Raw genomic sequence first — 23810 nt, 5'->3', positions numbered from 1 at the left:
TATCTTATGATCATGAACAAGCTTCTTTCCAAGTTTGGTAGAAATCCAGGATAGTTTAAGAAAGTTATTAAAATTTCAAAAACTTTAACCACAGAGTGAATGTAATGTTTCCTGGCAGAAAAACTAAGTCCATTTATAAGTAAAATACAGAAAAAATGGAATTTTTTTTTTTCAAAATTTACTTTTGAATTTAATATTATGAACATAAACAAGCTTCTGTCCAAGTTTGGTAGAAATCCAGGATAGTTTACGAAAGTTATTAAAATTTCAAAAACTTTAACCACAGAGTGAATATTTGTGGACGCCGCCGACGACAACGACGACGACGACGACGACGACGACGCCGACGGAATGTAGGATCGCTATGTCTCGCTTTTTCGACAAAAGTCGAAGGCTCGACAAAAATATTAAGACAAGGGAGATAATCATGCTCACAACAACAAAAAAGAAAAATTCATGCTCATCCAAAAATGGGAGAATTTAAGTATAGAGTAAAACATGCTAGAATACCAGGGTATATCTAGATATACAAAATGATGTGAATATTAAAGTCATTCATATTCAGAAAAATATTAAAATAAGTAATGTTAAGATTTGTTGTATATATAATTATATCTACATAATAATGTCCGATGAAGCTTATTATGCATATGATGTATGAAATACTTCTGGTAACAATATTTATTGACCAGAAGTTGCTCTCTGACTTACAAATAAAGTATGTTTTAAATATAAAACAGAATCCATGCTCTATTTTTTTTTATTTGAATTGAAAAAGACAATAAGAATTTGAGTTGTCTACCCTAACAGTGAGTTGCTTCCCTTTCCTCTATTTCAATCTGTTTAAATCATTTCAAGAGCATAACATATCAGGTTGGTTCACAATGTTATTTGCAAATTTAGATAAAAAAATGTCTAACCATTCATTGTTATTTCACAATTTCATTTTTTAAATGAAGGCTGTTTTTATAATTTTAATAATTTTCAAGGGAACAAAATTGTTCAGAATAAGAATATTTTTAAGTGTAATAATTTGAATAACACAGCAAGCTTTTGTAAGTTGCCAAAGTTTACAATTTTTTATGTATTTTCAACAATCTCAAATTAAAGTTACAAATCAAAGTTTGCAGTTGGTGACCTTCGTTTTATAGCCTTTATTATCTGCTGGTTGCATGAGGGTGTCACCATCTCAAAGTTTGGAAAGACAACTCATCAGAATCAATAATCAAAGAAATACAATAAAAGAGAGGACCATCAGATTAAATTCTGTAAGTTTTAAATATCAAATTATAAAATTTTAATGCCATAATCTTTAGAATTAATTTCCATGCTAATCTCTACCTCATCCTCAGAATATTTGCTCATAAGAAACAAAACTTCTGCATCCAATTCTGAATCCTGGATTTCAGTCTTAAGTTGTAAAAGAATATTTCATTGTAAAATTGTAAACTAATTAATGTATTAGAATAGGCTGTAAGTTGTAAATTAACAAAAATTATTGTAAATATCCAAAATAACTCGCAAAAAATATTTCGATAAAATTTTCTGAAATCATTCATTAGCTTGCAACCTAGCACTAATATACAATGCCCTAAGGAAAGATTTCATTCTTTCAACTTGCCTAGATACTATAGTACTGCAGTTTTCCAATTAGAAAAAAAAATAATAATGAACATTATAAGACACTGTAGAAATATAAAGTTACAACTAATATATAAAGGGGTTTAAATAAATACTACAGATGCAAATAAGTTACAACATCTAATTATAATTTTGAAATAAAAAATATTACCAATTCTGAAATAAATTGGGATATTAATAAAATGAAATGATAAAAAGAATAAACTACTCATAATATCCGATCAGCTGTTTTTCATCATTTGTCAAATTCTTTTTCCATTTTTTTGTTTAAAGGTAAGGATTTCTATTTTAACTTACACTGATCAGTTAAATGCACTTTTAACAGCTAATGTGAATATTTTGAATAGTTTAAAGACATATCACAAAGACTTGTTACCATAGTTAATAATTTAGTTATCTCCCTTTGTCTGTTCAGCCAGAAATATACAACAATATTTCAATCTATACTTTCATTTGATTAGGTTTTGAATTTGGTATTGTATAAGAAACACTTTTTTTCATAACAATTTCTTGGCCTCAGTGATTAACTTGTATCAGTAGTTTATGTATCAACCAGTGCAAATCATTTAAGCTTATTGTCTATACACTAGATAAAAATACTCTGTGGGCTTACCGAAATAATTGACAGGGTAAATTTTCCTGCATGTGGGTCACCCAAAAAATTAACATGGTAAATTTTCTAGCATTTGGGGTCACCTCAAGAAATGACAGGGTAATTTTTTGTTTCAGTTGGTCTTTTCAATATGATTTTGTTTAAGAGATATTCAGAAACTTTTCCGATATTATTGAGATCAGTCTTTGTGATATGATTAAAATGAAAATAAATACGATAATACATACATCTATGGTTACATGCGGGGAAACATTATCCCATGTTGGTGACATGCTTCGTGGTTCCTCGTTACTCACTCTTTCCTGTTTCTCTTGATTATGGGTTTCAAATGTTCTGGTTTCATATTTTCGTGTCACTCTCTGGGTTTGCTCTATTTTTTGGAATCCCTGGTTTCCTGTTTGCTGTTGTTGTTGTTGTTGGTTTTGAACTTGCCATGTTGGCTGTGTTGCGATTATTGAATTGGATGCAGCTTGTAAAGATTTTTCAAGTTCATCCAATGACCTTGTTTTGTCGACTTCTGTTTTTTCCGTTCTTTCGACTGATTTTGTTCGATGATGTTGGACTGAAAAAGAAATGGACAAAATGACAATAAAAATATTCCAGTACAATTGTATCAAAATCTACATAAAAACTTTATTTTTCAATGTATCATTTGAATTTGAAGAATTTGAATCAATTTGCCAAAAAAAAAAATCGATGATAGAAGATATCGATTATTTTATAAACTTTAACCCTTACTATAGAACTAAATCATATTTTACACAATACTTACATTGTCTATGTATAAATTAACTAAGCAACTTTAAGGAAATTCAAAAAATTGTGAATCCGATAAACTAGCAAGCTTAAGGCTAATGTAGAAATTCATTTCAATGTGTTGAAGAAATCCTTGGATTCAATTTTGCACATTTTCATAGCAGTGAAATAAATATATTTAAAATTGTGAAATATTATAACAGTGTCAGAATATATCATAGAAAGTGAAAATTAACAATTTAAGTGCTTCAAGCACAAAAAGCAAAGTGATAAAAAGAAATTTCATGCAAATTGAAGCTTTTTGCATTTGATTCATTCAAATTATGTAAATATGGTATATAAACAGAAAGAAAATAAATTATAACAAAAAAATCTTTGTTTGGAATTTCAAAACTGAATGAATCAAGACTGTTAAAACATTCATGCAAGTAAAATATATTAACAATCTGAAGAGAAAAAAAAACATAATATAATAAATAAATAATTATACTTCAAAGAATAATTTTTTCATGCTTAACAAAATCAAGTCCTACACCAACAAAACTGTAAAGAAAACAGACAGTTTAAAAAAAAATTCTAAAAGACATTAATAATATTCAGATTCTTCTTTTGAATAAAATAAATCTCTGGAGCTTATTAGGTTGCAAGTTTTGTATCTTGAGATTTTTTTTAAATTAAAGAATCTGAAAATTATGTCATTGTCTTTTAATCAAATTAAAACACATTCCATTCCAAAAAGCAAATCAAGACACATTATGGAGTTATCTCCCATTCAACTGTTAGAGAGAGAGAGTTATCTCCCATACTTCATTCTGTGAGTAGAAGCTCTAAACAACAAATCATGGCAGTTTTCAAAATCGCAAAATTTCGGCTCATTCGCAGCGGACATTCCAAAAAATGCATTCTATTTTTAGAACAAGTCTAGATAAAGGATTGCAGTCTATTTATAGTACAGTCCACAACATTGGAAGAGGAGGGTAACAGTTAAACACTTGAGAGATACAGATCAACATCTAAATGAAGCAGACTAAAGGCATAAGGCTAGAAATGCTATTTTGACTTGTTTAAATTTTTTCTGTTGCCTAATTTTTCAGGATAAAAGATAAAAAAATTCATTTGATGATAAAAAGAACTAATTTCAAATAAACTAATTAAATCCTCAATAAGAGTTTTTTTCTTTATTTTTATATCTTATTTTCTAATTTTGTGTAATGAAAAAAAATATATAGTAAAAACGTTATTAATATATATAAAAAGCAGCAAAAGCTAGAAAATATTTTTAAATAGTCATTCAACAAAGTGTCAAAAAGATTGAATGCAAAATTACATAAAAAGTAACATAAATATTCTATAAAAAATAACATGTATCTCTAAAGTGCATGATTTCTCAGGTCTTAACGTACCTGACTCTGGGGTATCTCCAGCAGTTCTATGGACATAAACTTCTGTGATGTAATGAGATTTCTTATCTCCTTCTGGGAAATTTGTTTCCTGAATTTCCGTCACTTTGGTTTTTGTTGGAGAATATCTTGGAAGGCTCTTACTGAAATCAGGTGACTGATCCCTTACGGTTTGACGAATTTCGTAATTAGATGTCTTTTGGACATTCTGTTGGTTGGTTGGCGAGAAGCTACGCCTTGATAGGGGAGGGGTTGTTATGGTGATAGTTTTGACTACTGGCGGCAGTATGACTTCAGACTGCCTATCGAAAGTTGAGTCAGAATTTTGACGATATGAATTTTGACCCTGAGTTGACTGCCATGAATTGCTTGAACTACTTGTTCTTGACCGTTGCATGTAATCTTTGCTACTACTCCTAAGTGGGGGTGAAACAGGCATATTTATTTGAATATTTGTCCTGGTTTGCCCCGGTGATGGGGGCGGTTTGTTAGATTCAGTTCTGTAGCTTGTAGATGTATAGGAAGAATCACCTGTAGGGTACGTTCTCACTGGCTCCGGAGATTTATCTGTCGAAAAAGTATGAGTCTTTTTCATGGAGTATGAGTAATTTCCCGTTGTGGGTCCATTACTCATAGTTGGGGGTGGTGACATGTTTTGTTGAAACGAGGTCATTACAGCTTGTTCATCAGCCTCATTTTGAGCACGTTTCGTAAAATATTTATTCTGTGCCGATCGTAATTCGTCTACTAATTGTTTCTCCTGTTGTTGTCTCTCTTCTGACTTACTATCTTTCCGTTCCCGTAACTTCTGTTGTTGTTGCTGTAACCACGACGAGTTATCTGAGTCAGACCGTGAGTATGAGAATTGGTCACCATTCTGATGTTCATAATCAGTCCGTACACTATAAGGTAATGTTGTAGTTTTAGTTGTTTCCGTTCGTCGAGCTAACTCGGGTGACGCAGGAGTATAGCTGAAGGCATTTGGAGGCACATATGTTTTGCTATCATCGCTAAAAGTTCTAGTTGAATAGGAATAACTTTGTTGTTCTGGCACTTTATAATTCACCTCTGCGGTACGATATGTTAGTTTCCCATCTGGCCCTCTTTCAGTATCGTATGTCCTAAATGTTCGTGTATCATTAGATGAAGAATGGCTACTTTTAGGGGGACTTTTAGGGCTAGTAACAAAAACTTGGTCATTTAACAAATCACTAAGAATCATATCTAGTTCCTTCTGTTCATCAACAGTTGCTGCCTTTTTCGGCAGGGTACTTTGAGAACTATAGCTCGATTTCATTGTGTTGTTACTTGTACTGTATCCCTGTTGCTGGACTGGTTCACTAGTACGTGCATGTGTGCTGTATTGGCTCGTGCTTGTGTTTCCAACTAACCCTGAAAGAGAGGTATAAAATGAAACATTTAAATATTAGTTCTTCAGGCCTTTTGAGATGTAAATGTGGGAATTTCTATGTAGGGTTCATAAAATAGAACCACCTCCTTGGGAAAAGTATGGATACAATTAGGATTTATGAAGATATGAAATTCAGTCTGTGTTAATTTAAAACACCATAAAAATACTTATTTAAACTCTTATAAAATATAGGAAATTTCACCAAAGGCCAATCATAAAAAATTTTCTGTTTCCTCTTTCACAAAGAAACTTGTATGCTTGTCTTCTTTATGAAACATGACCTTGTTTCATGTCAATGTTATTGTGAGTTTTGTAGGCTATTAAGGAGTTAAGGACCTCAAAATGTAAAACATTGATTGATTGTAGGTGTTAAAAGCCACTTTTAGCACTCTTGGCTATTTCATGGCGACCAGTTTCTATTGATGGAGAAAGCTGTAATACCCGGAGAAAACCACCAACTTCTCTCACAACCTTAGGCAGGAAAAGTAACATTTTCAAAAATGCATTTATTGATGATGATGAGGATGATATGTATTGTAAATTGTGGTAATAAAAATAAAACAAAATAATAAACCAATGTCTTGTTTTTAAGAAATAAAATCAGTTTCCAGCAAAATCTTCTAAACATTGACTTGAAAAAAATGGTTAAATGTTTCTTGACAAAAGCTTTTCTCCTTTAAAATACTGCAACTCAATTAAAAAATATGTGTTCAGTACCCTTACTCCTTACTCATGTTACTGTTACAGAAATAAACACTTGTGAAATGTATTCAAGACATTGGTTCATTGTTAAAAACAAACATGCAGGGAATAAAATTAATACCAGAGGAGGCTGAAATACCAGAGTCCACGCTTGAAGCCTGTGAGCCATTTTGAAACTGTGTGTTGCCATTTTGTAAAATGGTTGAGTTATCGACAAATTCATGCTGTCGTTTATGAACTGTTGCATATAAGCTGCCATCGACTGGGCCCTCAGCATGTCCGTATGAAATTCGTGATGTGGCAATAGGGGACATGCCCGTGTCTCGCACATCTGAAAATTAGTAGCTACTACAGAATACAAAATAAAAAAACATGCATCTGAATAGGTAAAAAGGAAATTGTATTCAGTTAATCATTCACTGTCTTATAAAATTTATAACTTTCATCAGTGAAATTGTCAAACTTAATGCAATTATCTCTGATGGTTTCATAAAATGCATAATTTTCATCAGTGAAATTGTCAAACTGAATGCAATTTTAATCAACAAAATAATACTAGCATGGCAAAAAATGTGAATGGTAAAACTTAAAGGTATCTGATTTTTGTGAACTTGCATATCTACCTGTTTAAAATATCTATCATTTTTTTGAAATTTTTCAACCAAATCGTTTATCTATTCTCAAAAATTATTACAATTTTTACTTGCATAAAATACTTTTTGATAATATTGCAACTCTGTTCACAGTCCATTCCAAAATACCAGTCCATATATAAGTATGTCCCCTTTTTCATTCCATACAGAGGGTCCTGTCTACATTTTAGCAAATGCCACAATGAATACACCAAACTATCGCAAGGCCAAATTCATGACAATTTTACAAAAGCAATACATAAATTAAGGTGTAAACAATTTACTTGCAACAGATTTAATCATAAAAATTCATTTATCATGTCATAAATCCGTAAATATCTGCTAGAGGCTGAATACACATTGATGGTGATGTATATCTTAGGAGGGTTCATCAAAAGATGACAGAGGCTTCAAGCAACTTCAGTTTTAACATAGCTAGGCTACATGTGTATGAGGGTGTGGATGGGAGTTTACGGAATAGAGAATAATGGGCAAAAAGTATAAAGAATAGAGAAAAATGGCCTAAAACATTAAAGAATACAGAAATGAAGGACCCTCCATCCCGACCCTCGTGTATTGTATTATCAATAGATATAATACTTGTACAGAGGACATTAACCCAACTAGAAAATCAAGATACAAAACAGATATATGGATGATGATAGTTCATGATGTTCAAACTGCCTTTTCTTTTCTTTGTATGTATACTAGACTATTGTTTCTTTTTGTTATTGTCTTATTAATGTCTTATATTGTTTTATGCTCCTTGTGAGCCCATTTAATGGAAATAAAACATCTTCTACAGACCAAATAATGTGGGTGTATAAGACCAGAGAAAAGTTAAGAAAAAGCTTATTAGGCTTTAAATTGAACATGTTGAAGGCAAAACTAATTTTACGGATTAGAATTTTCTAAAATTGGGGTAAAAACTATGACATTTTTTTAAAAATAATAATAAAAACTATGACATTTTTTAAAAAATAATAATAGATAAAGGGAACTTAGCTTGTTAATGGTAGTCCAAGAGTTATAGTTCTTTAAAAGCACATACAATCTAAATACTTCCTACATGTTCATGTAGTCACTTATCGACTAAACAGACACTATTTGAATAAAGCCAACCACTGAAACTTTCCACTTCCCCCAGTGAGACTACATCATTTAGACAATATTAAAACATTATGTAAAGTTAATTAATATCTATAATTAACAGACGACACACAAATAACAACACTTATATGTGTAATCATACTGACGATTCTGTGCCAAAATTATCAATTAACTAGCTTTGGCACTCACTCATTGTAATTGCTTTCTGAGAGAACACTCATAGCTTCGTTGAAACATAGGCTTAAAATAGCCACATTTTTTGCACATAAGATCTTTTTGTTTGAAGAAATATGACATTTTTTGCACACCACTCGTTAGCACATCATGATGCAAAGTGAAGATAACTCATACATGTATCATATCAATAAATCTCAAATAGAACTCATCAAAGCTCATTCAGACTATCATACATGTATCATATCAATCAATCTTAAATAGAACTCAATAAAGCTCATTCAGACTATCATACATGATCATATCAATCAATCTCAAATAGAACTCATCAAAGCTCATTCAGACTATCTTGTCTCAAGAAATCTAAACCAGTTCCTATCTTGTCTCAAGAAATCTAAACCAGTTCCAAGTTTCTATCATTCTACTCATATAATCCATCAGTTATTTAATCACACATAATCCATCAGTTATTTCAATTGCTTGGCCTTAAGTTTTCATATTCAAAATAATATGCAGGAAATCAGAATAAAAAGACATATGTGATAATCAAATAAGCTTCCATGATGTATATGTACTACAAATTTGGAAATTTTTAAGTGACAAGTGACGGAAATTCTATTTATCATTTAATTGACTCCAATTCTAAGCACTTTTCATCAATTATTTCCTTATTTTTGTCTGCTGATCAACTATCATAATAAATAAATAAATCCAATAATTTCTGAACTTACAGTAATAAAACAGGGCTGTCAAGTTTTCATGACCCAAATGCGTGAGATTTGGCAAACATCAAAGAGAGACAACAATAGATCAAAGAAAAATGCCACCAAATAATGCATGAGACAGCACTGGTAAAATCTTACTATTATCCTGGATATAACATGTATAAGTATCAAAAGTCAATTCTACAAGATTTGTTTTACCTGGTGGAATATAGACTGTACAGGTGGACATTCTGATATATATTCCACTAATTCACAACATATGATGCTCCAAAAAACTATTTACATCCGAAACATTAATAAACGTTGACTATATACTCCTTCAGAAAAGTTACAATAAAAAAATCATTTTATCTCTGAATTAAAATGAATCATTACATTCCATCATATTCAAAAAATTACATATTTTTCCTTGAGAAAATAATCTCTGATCCAAAAACACTGAAGAATTCAATCAACATCTATCCTCCAACTAAAGTAAGCAAACACTTTCACCAGGAATTCCACAACAGAAAGATAACTGGTTGCATCCTAATTATTGAAGGTACCAGAGTAAACATATATTTTACAGAAGATATACATGATCAGAACAGGTCATCTGAGGAGTGACTTCAAAAACGTTTCTCCTGCTATAAACTCTATGATATAAACACACTAGACACACAGCATGAAGATACTATGTATGATTGATCAACTAATTAATCGCACATGTTTCATATAATCTGGTACTACTGCAGCATTGTTTCTAGTGGCTGCTCATCATTAAAGAGGGCAACAAGTTTATTCCTGTTTAATTTCCACATCAATCCAATGTTAATTACCTCAAAAATTCTAAATATTTCCTAAACAAGTGCATGAGGTTGAACCTCCTAAAGATTGGTTTATTGTGGGTGTTTAATGTCACTTTTGTCACTATTGGCTATTTCATGGCGGCCAGTTTTTATTAATGAAGGAAGCAAGGATACCCTCTAAAGAAGACCTTGTTCTAAATTGTCCATATAAAAGTCAACTTTTCATTTTAAATAAGAGAATGGTCACAGACATTTCAACCTAACTAAGAACAGGCAACCATTAAACATATAATGAGCCCTATTTTAACCCCTGGTGAGCCTCGTCTAACAGTTACATCTTTTTGATGGATTTCTCATCCCAGTATCTTCAGAATTAATAGGCTGTGTATCTCTATTGGTATATCTAGACAGGAAATGTATACATCTTACACAAAATAATGAAATTATAGGAATTCCAGATTTCGAGTGGGTAAAATTGTGCGACAATAATGGTTAGACAAAAACTAAAAGCTAACCTGAAAATCCGTAAAACTAAAACAAATGTTTAAAAGTTTAGTATGCTATTTTTAATTTTACTTTTTGGGGATGATTAAAGGATAGTTGGGATGGAGAAATGTTTGGGTGTCTCCAAATAAGACAATAATCACGGGGAATTTGACAGGTCGCCTTTAAAAAATAACGGTACAATTAACTTTCAAAATATAATCATCCATAAAAGATTTTTATCCAAAAATATAGTACATAACCTCTTCTTCAACTATTCATCTAATTTAACTCAAGGTGCTTGAAATACAATCAAAACACATGTTAAGAACAGATAAAGCATGTTATGATCAATGAATGTTCACCCCTCCAATCAGTGAGAAATCTCTTCATGCTTTTGAGGGTCTGTTACTGTAATTACCCATAATCCCATTAAATACCATGTGTCACACGCCAAAACGAGACACCCTGCTGTATTATCTGGTATTTAAGTTCCTTTATTTTCTGGTTACCATCACCACTGATGCAAGGCCAGAGGATTATAGGAATTTTATGAATTTTATAGGAATAAAAATATCAAATTGGAAAAATAAAATCAACAAAACAGGAAATATCATGAAATCAACAATGGTGGTGCTCCACAGAAAGGAGTAATCGAAATTATAAAAAGTTAAACAACTGTTAGCAACATTTTAAAAGTTTGATTGATTGATTGTTGTTTGCTTAATATCAAGTGGCAAATGTTTCATGCATATTCAGGACAGGGTCTGATAAACATAAATAAAAAAAAAAGAATGTTCTGCAAACTGCCGGTTGCCAAAATGAAAAGTGGGGAGGGGAGGAGGCATTTGAACCAGTGCCACTTAAAAAGAGTGTATATTAGGTATAGGCGCTGAAATTTAGCTACCAACAGGCAAGGGCACCGTAATTAAGAGGCACCTCTTTAGATAACACAATTATAAAATCTGTTAGCAGATATAGATTCAGTGTAAGGTTACTGAGTGTGCCACTTGAAATGAAATCAACCTAATAAATTATTCAACAATTTTTGATAAATTGTTGAGGAAATTAACAGCTAGGTGTTAGTATGCCCCCTACCCATCCATGGTCAATTACAGTATCATATAAAATGAAATTGAGGTGAACAAATCCATTTCCATAAATTACTTTTAATTACAGAGTAGCAAGCAACAATATTTCATATGTAAATTAAATCACTTTAAACAGTTTCATTTTTAACAAAATCTTAATACTAGTTCTGAATATTCAGAAATTTTGACTGGCAATAATAAATGCACACAGAAATTTCTGAATTTACTGTGTATATATTTATATATAAAAATCTTAACTCACTTCAGATTTTAAAATATCCCATGTATGTGAATTTTGCTTGTAAAAAAATCAACTTTCAAGATCTGCCTTATTACCAATTGAAATGTCTTGAGAAAATTTGGGAATAAAATTATAGTTGGAGCAATTTGTCTTGATTTGTGTGTTTAAAAGTTTTACTGTTAGATGCATCAGAAATAATCATTACAAATTGCTCCAACTATAAAAAATTTCACCAATTCTCTTCAATTTATCATCATTCTTATTTTTAAATTAACCAGAACTTAATACAAATTCTTCCATTATTTTTGGCACACCTGTTTTTTTCTACATACTTAATAACTAAAAAAGCTATCAGATTCATGTTTTCAGCCTTGTTACAGAAGAGGACAGCTGCCTCTTATCAGAACAGAAGCTGCATCCTTCAAAAGGGTTAGTGATAAAATAGATATCTTATATCCTGTTAAATCAGACCAGAAGATCTTATCTCTTATAAACACTGGTCGGCATTACTTATGCATCTATAATGTTGTATCACATTTATATCAAAAGGTATCTATGCATCTATAATGTTGTATCACATTTATATTAAAAGGTATCTATCAATGAATTAGGAGTTATCTCCCCTGAACACTAGTCAGCATTACTGATGTCATTAATAATGTGTCACATTTATATTTAAAGGTATCTATTAATGAATGAGGAGTTATCTCCCCTGAACACTAGTCAGCATTACTGATGTGATATATACTGTTGTGTCACATTTATATTTAAAGGTATCTATCAATGAATGAGGAGTTATCTCCCCTAAACACTGGTTGGCTTTAAAGATATCTATCAATGAATGAGGAGTTTCTTATTTTAAATCACATGATATCTTTGTCAATTTTGAACCAAACTTATCCACATGACAAACTTTTCAATTTCACACATGAATTTATCTAATATTGAGAGTGTGGTATAAGAGAAGTAACTCCAAACTGATCATGAAATTTGAAGATCTGTACATATCGAAAAGTAGAAAATCAACATCCCATGTACTATTTATAAATTTGTAAGCCTAACTGAAATAATATTATGGTGTCAAAACAGTTGAAAGTTAATGTATGTATCAGTATGAATAAAATTAGACCTTTTGAGACATCATTCCTTCAAACTTAATTTAGGAAAAAAATGTCCTTAATGAGGTTAATCTACATAGGTTACACTAAATTTTCAACCAAACAGATGTATCGCATGTCCTATCTATTTTCATATTATTTCACCTAATTATTTTACCGAAAATGAAGCACATAAAGAAAATGGAACACTTTACTACCTAAATACATGAAATATCTAACTACCTACCGAAAAATGGAACACTTTACTACCTAAATACATGAAATATCTAACTACCTACCGAAAAATGGAACACTTTACTACCTAAATACATGAAATATCTAACTACCTACTGAAAAATGGAACACTTTACTACCTAAATACATGAAATATCTAACTACCTACCAAAAAATGGAAAAAGTATGAACCAGATTTATTTTTCATATACTTATAAATGTTTAATATTTAACTTCTATAATTCAACATTGTCTCCCCTAATGAGACAGGGAAGCATTTGCTGTTTCAATACCCCCAGTGTTAATCAGATCGGCTGTGATATTAGACATTCAGTTTTTAGAGAAAACACAGACATTACAATATATCTTTTGTTGGAATGATCCCAAAATACATTGCACAATCAGTTAATGTGCAGAAAACATTTATCTCAATTTAAATACATCTAAAATATGTTGCTTGAATTACTGTCTTTTTTTATAATTGACAAGTGGTTAGAATTCTTGGCAGAATAAAATGAGAACCTGTGTGATTTTTCTACCACCATAGATGATTGCCAAAAAAAGGCATAACATATCACTAAAAGATTTTTCTCTTTTAACAGTCTTTTTTATTACCTACATAAAAATTTGATCTGCAAGTGGTTAGAATTCTTGGCAGATATCATTGAAATTTCATAATATTCATAATTATGTGTATTTGCTTGAGTGTCCTTTAAGCACCTGCCCTTGGTGATTCCTGCATATGGACAACAATACTATTTGTTCATATGCATCAGCCACGAGGAAGGACTTGACTCAAAAGCTTTTTTTATAATGGATGTGATGCTGCTTCTGTTGCATGGTCAATAAACACAAAACATTATGGTTTTTATGGCTATATATATTAATAATAAAATTGAGAATGGAAATGGGGAATGTGTCAAAGAGACAACAACCCGACCATAGAACAGACAACAGCAGAAGGTCACCAACAGGTCTTCAATGCAGCGAGAAATTCCCGCACCCGGAATAATAATAAGTCAATTTATATTTCATGTTTGAGATCTTTTTCTTGTGTATTGTCTATATTGCAATTGTTTAATATAAAAAAATCACTGTATTATGCCCATAATGGATCCTCTATTGGAAATAAAAACTTATCCTATCTATTATCATAATTTTAATCTTGGAACAAATCACAATAAGAAAGCACAAACACTTTGGTCACTAATCACACTACATTTTCAATGGTATTTTCAAACACTGTTTAGTTCTATTACCTTTGAAACAAATGGTTTAAAAATATCTTGTGTGAGTCAAGTACACCTTAAAAAATTACCCAACGAAGCACACCCCATGAAATTGATTTAAGTAATCCCTTAAATGTCTTCTGATGGAATGGTGTAATACTGATTATAGTATTTTATGTTTACATTCCATTTAATGCCGATATAAACCAAAATGAATCCCAACAAATAGCAATTAATTTGCATCACCCATCACACAGTTATACAAGTTTAGGTCAGGTCAAAGCAAAAAATCCTACATTTTTCCTTAACAGCCATTAAATCAATGAAAGTCACAATGGGAAAGGGGCAATTTTCTGTCAATATTAGTCTTCAGACCTGCAGTATTTCCTGAAAATTTCTGACATTGTACTAAATATCTTTTCACTGAAACCAAGGTGTGACAATGGACATGTCTGATTGACAGTTTTTATGTTAATTATAAATATGTCCACAGGCTGGATGTAAAACTAGTTCAATTTTCTGTACAAAAATACTTTTTTCTAAGCATACTCCCAAAGACATAAATATTTATCAACAATTTGTTATCCATCAATCATCACCAGAATTCTTACAAATTACCTTAAGGTAGCTGACCTATGGTCATCAGAAGTAATTAATAACAGATCAACAAAATAAATGAAGTCAGTACTAGTTAGTGTAAACACAAATTTCAACTAATCATAAAACTCACCATTCATTCGATTTTGCACAGAAGTTCCAGGCATCTCTCAGCTAAACATCCGAAAATGTTATTTATTAATTATTATTTTTAATTGTTTTCTTTTCCAATGGATTTTATCCTGATTTACGTATATCCATGAAATAATGTCGAAATCTCTTACCAAAATCAATATTTTAATTGATTTTCAACAAATAATATTGTGCAATTTCATGCACTCGTAATAATTAATTCCTCGTGGGATGTGGATAATAGTTTGATCATTTCCTCTTTCCTATCCTGTCAAATTCCAATCTATTTTTAGAAACTATTCAGACTCCTACTTGAAAAAAACCATGGATCACTTTATATTTATATAAATAATCCTTAAAGTATATTCTGAATTCCTGCACAGTTTCTAAATAATTAAATGAAATATTTCTAAATAATGTTTCACATCAGCAGCCAAAATTTATTAGATCCAGGGCCAAGTGATGTTATGCCTGAGAGATGATAGCTGCTACTGAATAATAGTGGTTCAGATTATCAACACAGGTGAGAGAAGATACAGTACTGCAGGGCTATGATCTTCCAGATGCCTCAGCAATTAATATTGGGGCTTCCAAGGGGGTAATTTCCTTCTGTCATAAATCAAAAATATTTCCTGTTTGTATACATTACCATCAACCATTTGTTTTCATCTAGTATCAGTATATTTACAGGGTAATGTTCATATATAATAACTACCTTTGACAGATGTAAAAGTTACCTCATAGGAGGTTATATTGTAAAAGTTACCTCATGGGAAATCTAGTGGTGTTTTTGCTTAAGGTTGCCACAATCATAATTGGAGAATCTTTTAATAAAGAGCATGGAAAAATGTGGGAAATTAAAGAAAACCTACAAAATTCCCTTTACCGACCCCCTGCATTCTTAAAGCAGTGATAACACCACAAGAGTGTGCCAGGGATTAACAAGTCCTATTTATTACTTTCTCTAATTGTGATATAGTACATATGTGATTAATTGATTACATTATTATTACTTTTGTTAGAACTATACCATAGATAATTGACAGTCAGAGAGATGAGACATTTTCAAGATAGAAAACTTAAAACATCCTTGTAACTCTGATTCAAACAAGAAAAACACAAGACCTCACAGAACAGTCCACATGTAGTTTTAAACTACATGTATCATTGTTAAACAAGAGGCTCCAAAATGCTTCAATGTCAAATACATATCTCCTATTGTTCATCATATTTTTTTCTGTTCACAGTACGTTTCTACCTACTTATTATAGTTTTTGAGATCAGACAAAGATAAAAAATTAGTCAAAAATTGTCGTCCTAGGTCCAGGTGAGCTAAAAATAACAAAATCATTATATGCACTTTTTAAACAGAGAATTAAATTTAAATAGATGTAAAGACATAAATGCTCAGATATGTTTACACAAAAAATGCACTGTAAAAATTATCAAGTACAACCTGATTTTTTGTTAATGTACTTTCAACTATGTGTGACCCCATATATAAATTATGACTCAATAGTCACCTCCTTACAGAGAGATAATTAATATATGTACACCTTTCTGACTTAGTTCATTGATAAATGTAATAAAAAGTTCAGTTGTAGACATTTATGACAACATACATTATTTAGAAGTAATTTATTGCTATAAAAAATAACAAAAAAAATTGCTCGTTTGTTGTTCTGATTAACAGATTTGCACCTGGGTAAAGTTCATAACTTGGCTTTATTCCAAGGTCTAATCAACAGACCTTTTTTCTGACCCTAAATTCCTTTGATGTATGGACATTTGTTGAGGCAGAAACCTAGATATTTTTAATGGGTGGGTAATTTTCATGGATTCTTGATGATTTAAAAAAAATTCAAAGAAAGGTTTTTCAACCTACATTTCGTTTCAATTTTTTTGTCATTTGAGAAAAGGCCATCTGTTGGAGTCTCTATAGAGGAATCCGAAAGATAAGTGTCAAATTTTCTTACACTGACTGCAAGATAAAAAAAACAACTTTCAAAGAGAATACTATCAGGTTGAAATTAAACCTTTTTTGCATCTCTTTTGTCAAATTGTTTTGAAAGGTTATTTGTAACTATGAATTTTTAGTTCAATCATGAATACAAACATTTCTTACGCTTGCCAACAATTTTGGTTTTTTGCCCCCATACAAAAATATTCATCATAAAAATGTGATGTTCTGACTTTAATTATTTTCTAATATTGTACAGAAGTATTTTGTAGCTATAAGTTGGACTATTAAAAGACAGTTAATATATTTTCCATTTCTCACTAGGTCAATTAAGGTCAATGCTCTTTCATTCCCTTTTCACGGAACCACCTTCAAACTGGATGTGAATGTGAACACGGCTTTTTTCAAAGTTTAGATACAGAATTAATTTACAATTAAAGCCTTTCTTTATTTAGACCTTTTAAATAAACTGTTTAGGACACCTGTAGAGCAAGCAATCTGGCTTTCTAACTTTTGATGTAGATGAGACAAAAGATGTTTTTTTTTTGTTAGATATTATTTAGAAAGATACCGAGACAGTCCAACATTATTTACCAGGATAAAAATTGAGTTTCTGAATTGATCCATTAAAAATATTTGTGTGGGTAGTCTTGCAGCAATATGAAATAAAATGGATGTGTGAATCCCTTTTGAAGATAGTCATGCAAATGCAAATCTCCTTTGTTCAAATTTGATTTAGATATTTAAAATTTTGACGTGTGAAAATTCAAAGGTAGACTCAGTGATGCAGTATTTTAAGATAAACTGATACAAAATCCAGTAAGGAGTGTATATGTTATTACATAATCTCTGTACGGAAAACATATGAAGCAGTAACAACTTATAATTCAACATTTATTGGCCCACATGAAAAAGAGTCCCTCATGGAGGTTTATCACATGGACCTCAAACCTTAGGGTATTGACTTATGGTAGTTAGAAAACAGCACAAATTTAGAAGTAGACATTAATAAAAGAAGACCAGCAATGAAATAATTCATAAACAAAGACTCCTCTTTGTCTGGTTGATCACGTTGATGATATCATCCCTCTCTCAGAACTATGTAATCATTCCTTTAATCACCACCAACACATCACTTGTCTGTATCACTTCAATATAAAATCTTTATCTTATTCACCACCTTGCAATGTGGAAACAACAAAATTAAGAAGTGCACAAAACACACAACATTTTGTAGAACACAAATTTTTTGTAATACATTGTTCAGGTAAAAATGTTTCCATGGGGATAATAACTGACAGCAAATACACAATATAAAACTACAGGAATTACCAAAATACATGTACAACAAACCAAACCAACCATGAACAGCTGACTCATCCAATAAAATAGCTGTACAAGCAAAGACAAAACAAGAAATACATGTGATCCAGGTAGCCTGACTTGTTACAGGCATTTATCTGGTGGGGTTAGTTTTACATGTGCACATACCCCATCCCCCCCCCAAATAAAAATTAGCCAATGAAACTTTTTTACATCAAAATTGCATAACAGGGACATCTATCTTTACAAACAATTCTACAAATAAAATTTCATCAGATATTTTTACCCTATATATTTTGACAAAATACAAGTTCACAAAAATCTTATATTTTTGTTTTTGTTTTTAAAACAACTGTTTTCAAGATTGTTAACATACATGTAAAAGTGTGAAAACATTATTTCACATATATAGAGTGCTTCCTGAAATACTATATATTTTCTATTCGTTTGAAACAGTTGCTTATAAACAAGGGGCAATTGTTGTGGTGGCCATTATGATTAAAAACTGTAAAACATACTGTTGGACATTAAAATCAGTTTTGAATCACAACGCAGCCAATTAAACGATTAAAAATATATATTGACTGTAGAAACTCCAATGAATTCAGTTCTTCACTATAAAATCTGGTACGTGTATCTACAATATTAAAACTTCCCAAGCATGGGTAAAAGTTCAAAAGGTGCCAAAACCAGAATGAAGAAAATAAATTGTTTGGTAAAGGAATATAAAGGGACAAAATATGTGAAAATCCCAAAATCCAGTAGAATCTGGTAACTTATGGAAAACTTTCATGCATAGTAAAGGGACCAGTTAAATGAAACGTAAAGTATGAAAACTGAATCCATTTGGTTCTTCACAAACATATCAAAATCTTATATAAAATAGTTTAAAACAAATAATGCAAATCAAAACATAAGCAATGAAGATACATTATAAAGATCATATGACTTAATTTGTAAATATCTCATACAAAACTTACCTTTTTGTTTTAGTATAAAAAGCGGCACTATTCTAAATGCAAAATGTCGGAAAGAAGGTGACAATGCTAAAAGATCAACAAAAATCTGACTACAAATAAAAAAGTCTATTATAACATGCATTCCATGTTTGCCCTTGACTTTGACCTTGAAGGAGGCTTCCAAACTTTCCGATTCACTTAAAAACAAGATCAATTTGTTTATATCTCAAAACCTTTAATCAATTATCTGGAACAGAAAATTCAGAATACTGGCCCAAGTGTCTGACTATTGCTTTTTTTAAAGCTTTGAAGAATAAATATTCAAGATGACCAGAATGACCTTTAACAAAAGGTCAATGGTCATCTTCTAAGACGTTGGAAAAGCTGAATGTGAAATTTTCCAGTAGTTGACATTTTTTCACCACCAAACACCAATCAAATACATGTATTAAATGACTAAATCTAAATTTATACGAATATTTGACAACCATGCAAATTTTAGTTTATTTCATAATTGAGCAAACTACTGTAGCTAGGTAACCAGATAAATTTCCCATCATGCTTTGTCAACTCTATAAATAAAGATACACCCAGCCTGCTGCCAAATATACAAATGTGGTGTACAAGAATAATCTGTAGTACATATATTTTATAAATTCAGTGCATTAGTACTTACCATCCACCGTCAGTCCTCCAGCGCGGAGAAAATTTTCGTAAGATTCTGAGCGTTTGAGTCCATCCTCATCTATTACTGGCACTGTTACGTCTGATTTGAAATCATGTACTGAAAACAAAAATATTTTACACTGAATATTCCTGATGTATTCATAAATAAACTGCTAAAGTAGAAATCTGGAACATCCAATTTTCTCATTTTTATGCAAGTCTCAATGTGTTTGTAGGTTTTTAGTGTCACAGCTTTATATTGTTATAAAATGTAATCTACTTTCAATAAATTTTTCAAGGTAACTAATTTTTGTTTATTGTGTTATTTTCATGTCAGGTTTTGCTTCAGTTTGAGCCTTAGATGGGTCAAGTAAAATATTTGCTATGTTTATGGACATTAATTTGAAGATACTGCAAAAGTAATAAACACATAAAAAGTCATACAAGACTCTCCTACTTTCAATCTGAATCAGATCTTTCACTTTGCTCCATTAGATTTGTTTTTTTTTGGCAGTGTGTAGACTTGAAAACATAAGAGGTCAGGCTTAGTGACCTTTCAGTATCCAATCAAATGTTTACCTTCAAAAGGTTCAGTATTTTTTCTATGGACTATCAAAAATATTGTCAGGTCAACTGCATAATATTGACCCATGCTTATTTCTCTACACTTACCTAATACTCTTCTGTCTACACTTACCTAATACTCTACTGTCTACACTTACCTAATTACTGTCTACACTTACCTAATACTCTACTGTCTACACTTACCTAATACTCTACTGCCTACACTTACCTAATACTCTACTGCCTACACTTACCTAATACTCTACTGTCTACACTTACCTAATACTCTACTGCCTACACTTACCTAATACTCTACTGTCTACACTTACCTAATACTCTACTGCCTACACTTACCTAATACTCTACTGTCTACACTTACCTAATACTCTACTGCCTACACTTACCTAATACTCTACTGTCTTGACTTTTACCAAATACAAACTCAACCTTCCCTATCCTTGGAAAACGAGGATCTGAAAAACAAACATGATGTTTACTAAATCCTCCATTTGACAATGTAGTGCAGATTCATTATTAATCGTGGGATACCAATTTACATGGATTTCATGGGTAAAGGTCAACCACAAATTTAAGTGTTCAACCAAGTACAAATTTTCTATAGGCTTGCATGAGGTCTTAGGCTAAACCACAAAATTCAATATATATGAAAGTACAATTTGTCCTCAATCAAAAATAGTATGCAATCACATTCACTGGTTTATCTGTTTGTCTCATTCCTTTAAATTTTGGTAAAAAATCCTTTAAATTTTGGTAAAAAATCATTGAAATTAATATTTTCTCTAATATAAAAACTAAACTTACCATCCTTAGCCTCGTCCAATTCATTTTTAGCAAACAAAACATTCATATTAGAAATTGCACACGTATGGAATTGAGTGGTCCATATAGGTTCTCGGCCTCCTGAATTATGTTTATGAAAACATTTAATCATAATATCCCCACGTAGTGGAATTCCTGGTGATATTGAAATACACACTTTTTGCATCTGGTCTGTAACATTGCTGAAAAAAAAAGTATATTTAAAATATTGATTAATATGAATAAAATAGATATCATCAAGACAAAAAAGAACAAAAACAAAACCAGACATTAAGAAGTAAACGATTGTTGTATTTTTAATTAATGAGTATTAATTGACCCAGTTGGATAGATCTTGGATACTGAATATGCTTGACCAAAATCACAGTAGGCAAAAATTTATAAATGTAAACGATTTAATTTTTTCCCCTGACTTTGTAGTGGCAACATTCAAGCCCAAATTTGTTTTATAGGTATGAGAATTTTTAACATATCTATACCATCAGAAATTACGTAAGTTCTGTCCATGTTCAGGTATGAGGGTATGTATTGGGGGTCCTTTATTTCTGTATTCTTTAATTTCTTTGGCCATTTTTCTCTATTCTTTACATTTTTTGCCCATTATTCTCTATTCTGTACACCCCCATCCACACCCTCAGGTCTGACATGAAACACAATTGTTCAATCCTGCATTTTATATGAACTAAAGGGGATTACGTCAATGAGACAGCAGCCTAACAAATAAAACTACCTAAAGACATTTAGAGTCATCATGCTTCTATTCAATCCTCCAACGAAAATAAAATTGATATTAAGAACCATTATTTTATGTTTCATACATTATACTCTTAGACTTCAACTTTAAAGTTACTAGACTCACCATCATTTGTGTTATATATGTGATCAATAATTGAACGAACTCTTGAAACAACACTCACACAAAAACATTTGATGTGCACATCACTGTCCAATTTACAGTAACATTTAAAAGAAATTTTGACAAAAAAAAACAAATTAAACCTGTCAATGGTACAAGATCAGATTGAATTTCTTTGTTTAAGTTATTTGTCCTCAGATAATGAGACCTTGTCAACTTCTCCCAGGGATCAAATTGCAGATTCAAATTTCAGCCTTTTTAACAAATGAATTATGTAAGAATGGTTCAAACTAGGCCAGACATGAAGCCCTTAATTTTGTAAAAACTATTAAATACTTTTTTTTTGCATTTCAACTGATTTAATGAGTCAAAATTAGAAGTCACAATGATATCAAATAACTTTACAGAAGAAGAAAAAAACAAATTAAGCAGATGATTTCAACATTGTTTGTTTAAACTTAAGTTACAGAAAACTTCTTCAATACAAAGATTATAGGATACTAATCTAAGTGCATGATGGGTAATGTTTCTGGAATAACCTTCAACAGGTGCACTCAAACCACAGTTTAAGTAGCAAAACAAATAACGATCATGAGCACCAAACCAAATTAAAGTATGAGGGCCTAAACAGAACAGCCAAACAAGTCTGAGGGATATTAAACTTAGTTTAATGACATCACTTAAAAGGCAAAATAAATAATGATCCTGAGCACCAAAAACATAAGGGTCTAAACAGAACAGCCAAAACAGTCTGAGGTCAATGTATCCTGAGGGAGTTTACACTTAGTTTAATTACATCATTTATAAGGCCTAATAAATAATGGTTGTGAGCACCAAAAGCACAAGGACCTAAACAGAACAGCAAAAACAGTCTGAGGTCAACATATCCTGAGGGCTTTCAGTCTGAGGTCAACATAACCTGAGGGCTTTTCAAACTAAGTGCAACTACATATTTATAAAGTGAAAATTTATAGTCAAAAATGTATCAACTAGCATTTTTTTCAGTTGAATGAAAGCAACTATAGTATATGTTACTGTACTGTCGTCATCAACGACCAAAACCCATAATTCAGGAGGCCTACATTTTGTTTTAATTAATTGTACTTCTAAATCAAATAAATATGAGTCAGCCTCTTTTTTCTGACTACAATTTTGACTGATGTACAAGTTACAAATGTAGCTCAGGCTGCAGTGTTTTATGTTACTCTTTGATTTTTTGTATCAAAGCAACTTAAGTTGGATAATAATATCTAAATTAAGCCAACAAAAGACATTAAACTGCTCCCCTGTTAATGAAAACAGATAAGACACATAGCCTGTACTTTCTCTATAGATTCAATAGTAATGAACAATAAAGTACATGTACAACATTTCAAATTCTTTTTTTTATTTCTGACATAAAACTGGTAGATTTAAAGGAACTTGCATGTCCTTCTTGCCACTCAAGTTTTTTTCAAGATAGAATCAATGAAGAGTCTGTAATCTTAATAATTAAGAAAATACTTTAATACTACTTATATCTTTTTAAGATAAGAACTCAAGTTTGGTAGGTTCATAAAATGATCAATTACAAACTTACTTTCAAA

At 31.1% G+C, this 23810-nt stretch overlaps 1 protein-coding gene across 24 annotated transcripts in view; it reads right to left on the bottom strand.

Moving 5' to 3' along the window:
* The window catches only part of LOC127717479 (tensin-3-like), a 203702-nt gene that overhangs the window by 33326 nt on the left and 146566 nt on the right, over nt 1-23810 (bottom strand). For 19 of the 24 annotated variants that reach the window (XM_052223133.1, XM_052223135.1, XM_052223134.1 and 16 more), the window contains 7 exons: nt 21351-21550; nt 20933-21001; nt 19975-20082; nt 6645-6854; nt 4414-5802; nt 2482-2816; nt 1342-1410 (listed from right to left, as the gene is read on the bottom strand). In XM_052223133.1, the coding sequence (XP_052079093.1) occupies nt 1342-1410; nt 2482-2816; nt 4414-5802; nt 6645-6854; nt 19975-20082; nt 20933-21001; nt 21351-21550 (2380 nt within the window). The remainder of the gene's footprint in view (nt 1-1341; nt 1411-2481; nt 2817-4413; nt 5803-6644; nt 6855-19974; nt 20083-20932; nt 21002-21350; nt 21551-23810) is intronic. The other 5 variants (XM_052223132.1, XM_052223128.1, XM_052223121.1 and 2 more) reach the window with 5 other exon arrangements.

The sequence above is a fragment of the Mytilus californianus genome, unplaced genomic scaffold (genome assembly GCF_021869535.1).
Source record: "Mytilus californianus isolate M0D057914Y unplaced genomic scaffold, xbMytCali1.0.p SCAF_10, whole genome shotgun sequence".
Taxonomy (NCBI): domain Eukaryota; kingdom Metazoa; phylum Mollusca; class Bivalvia; order Mytilida; family Mytilidae; genus Mytilus; species Mytilus californianus.
Note: the sequence above shows the minus strand (reverse complement) of the source record. Positions and strands in the feature narration are given on the sequence as shown.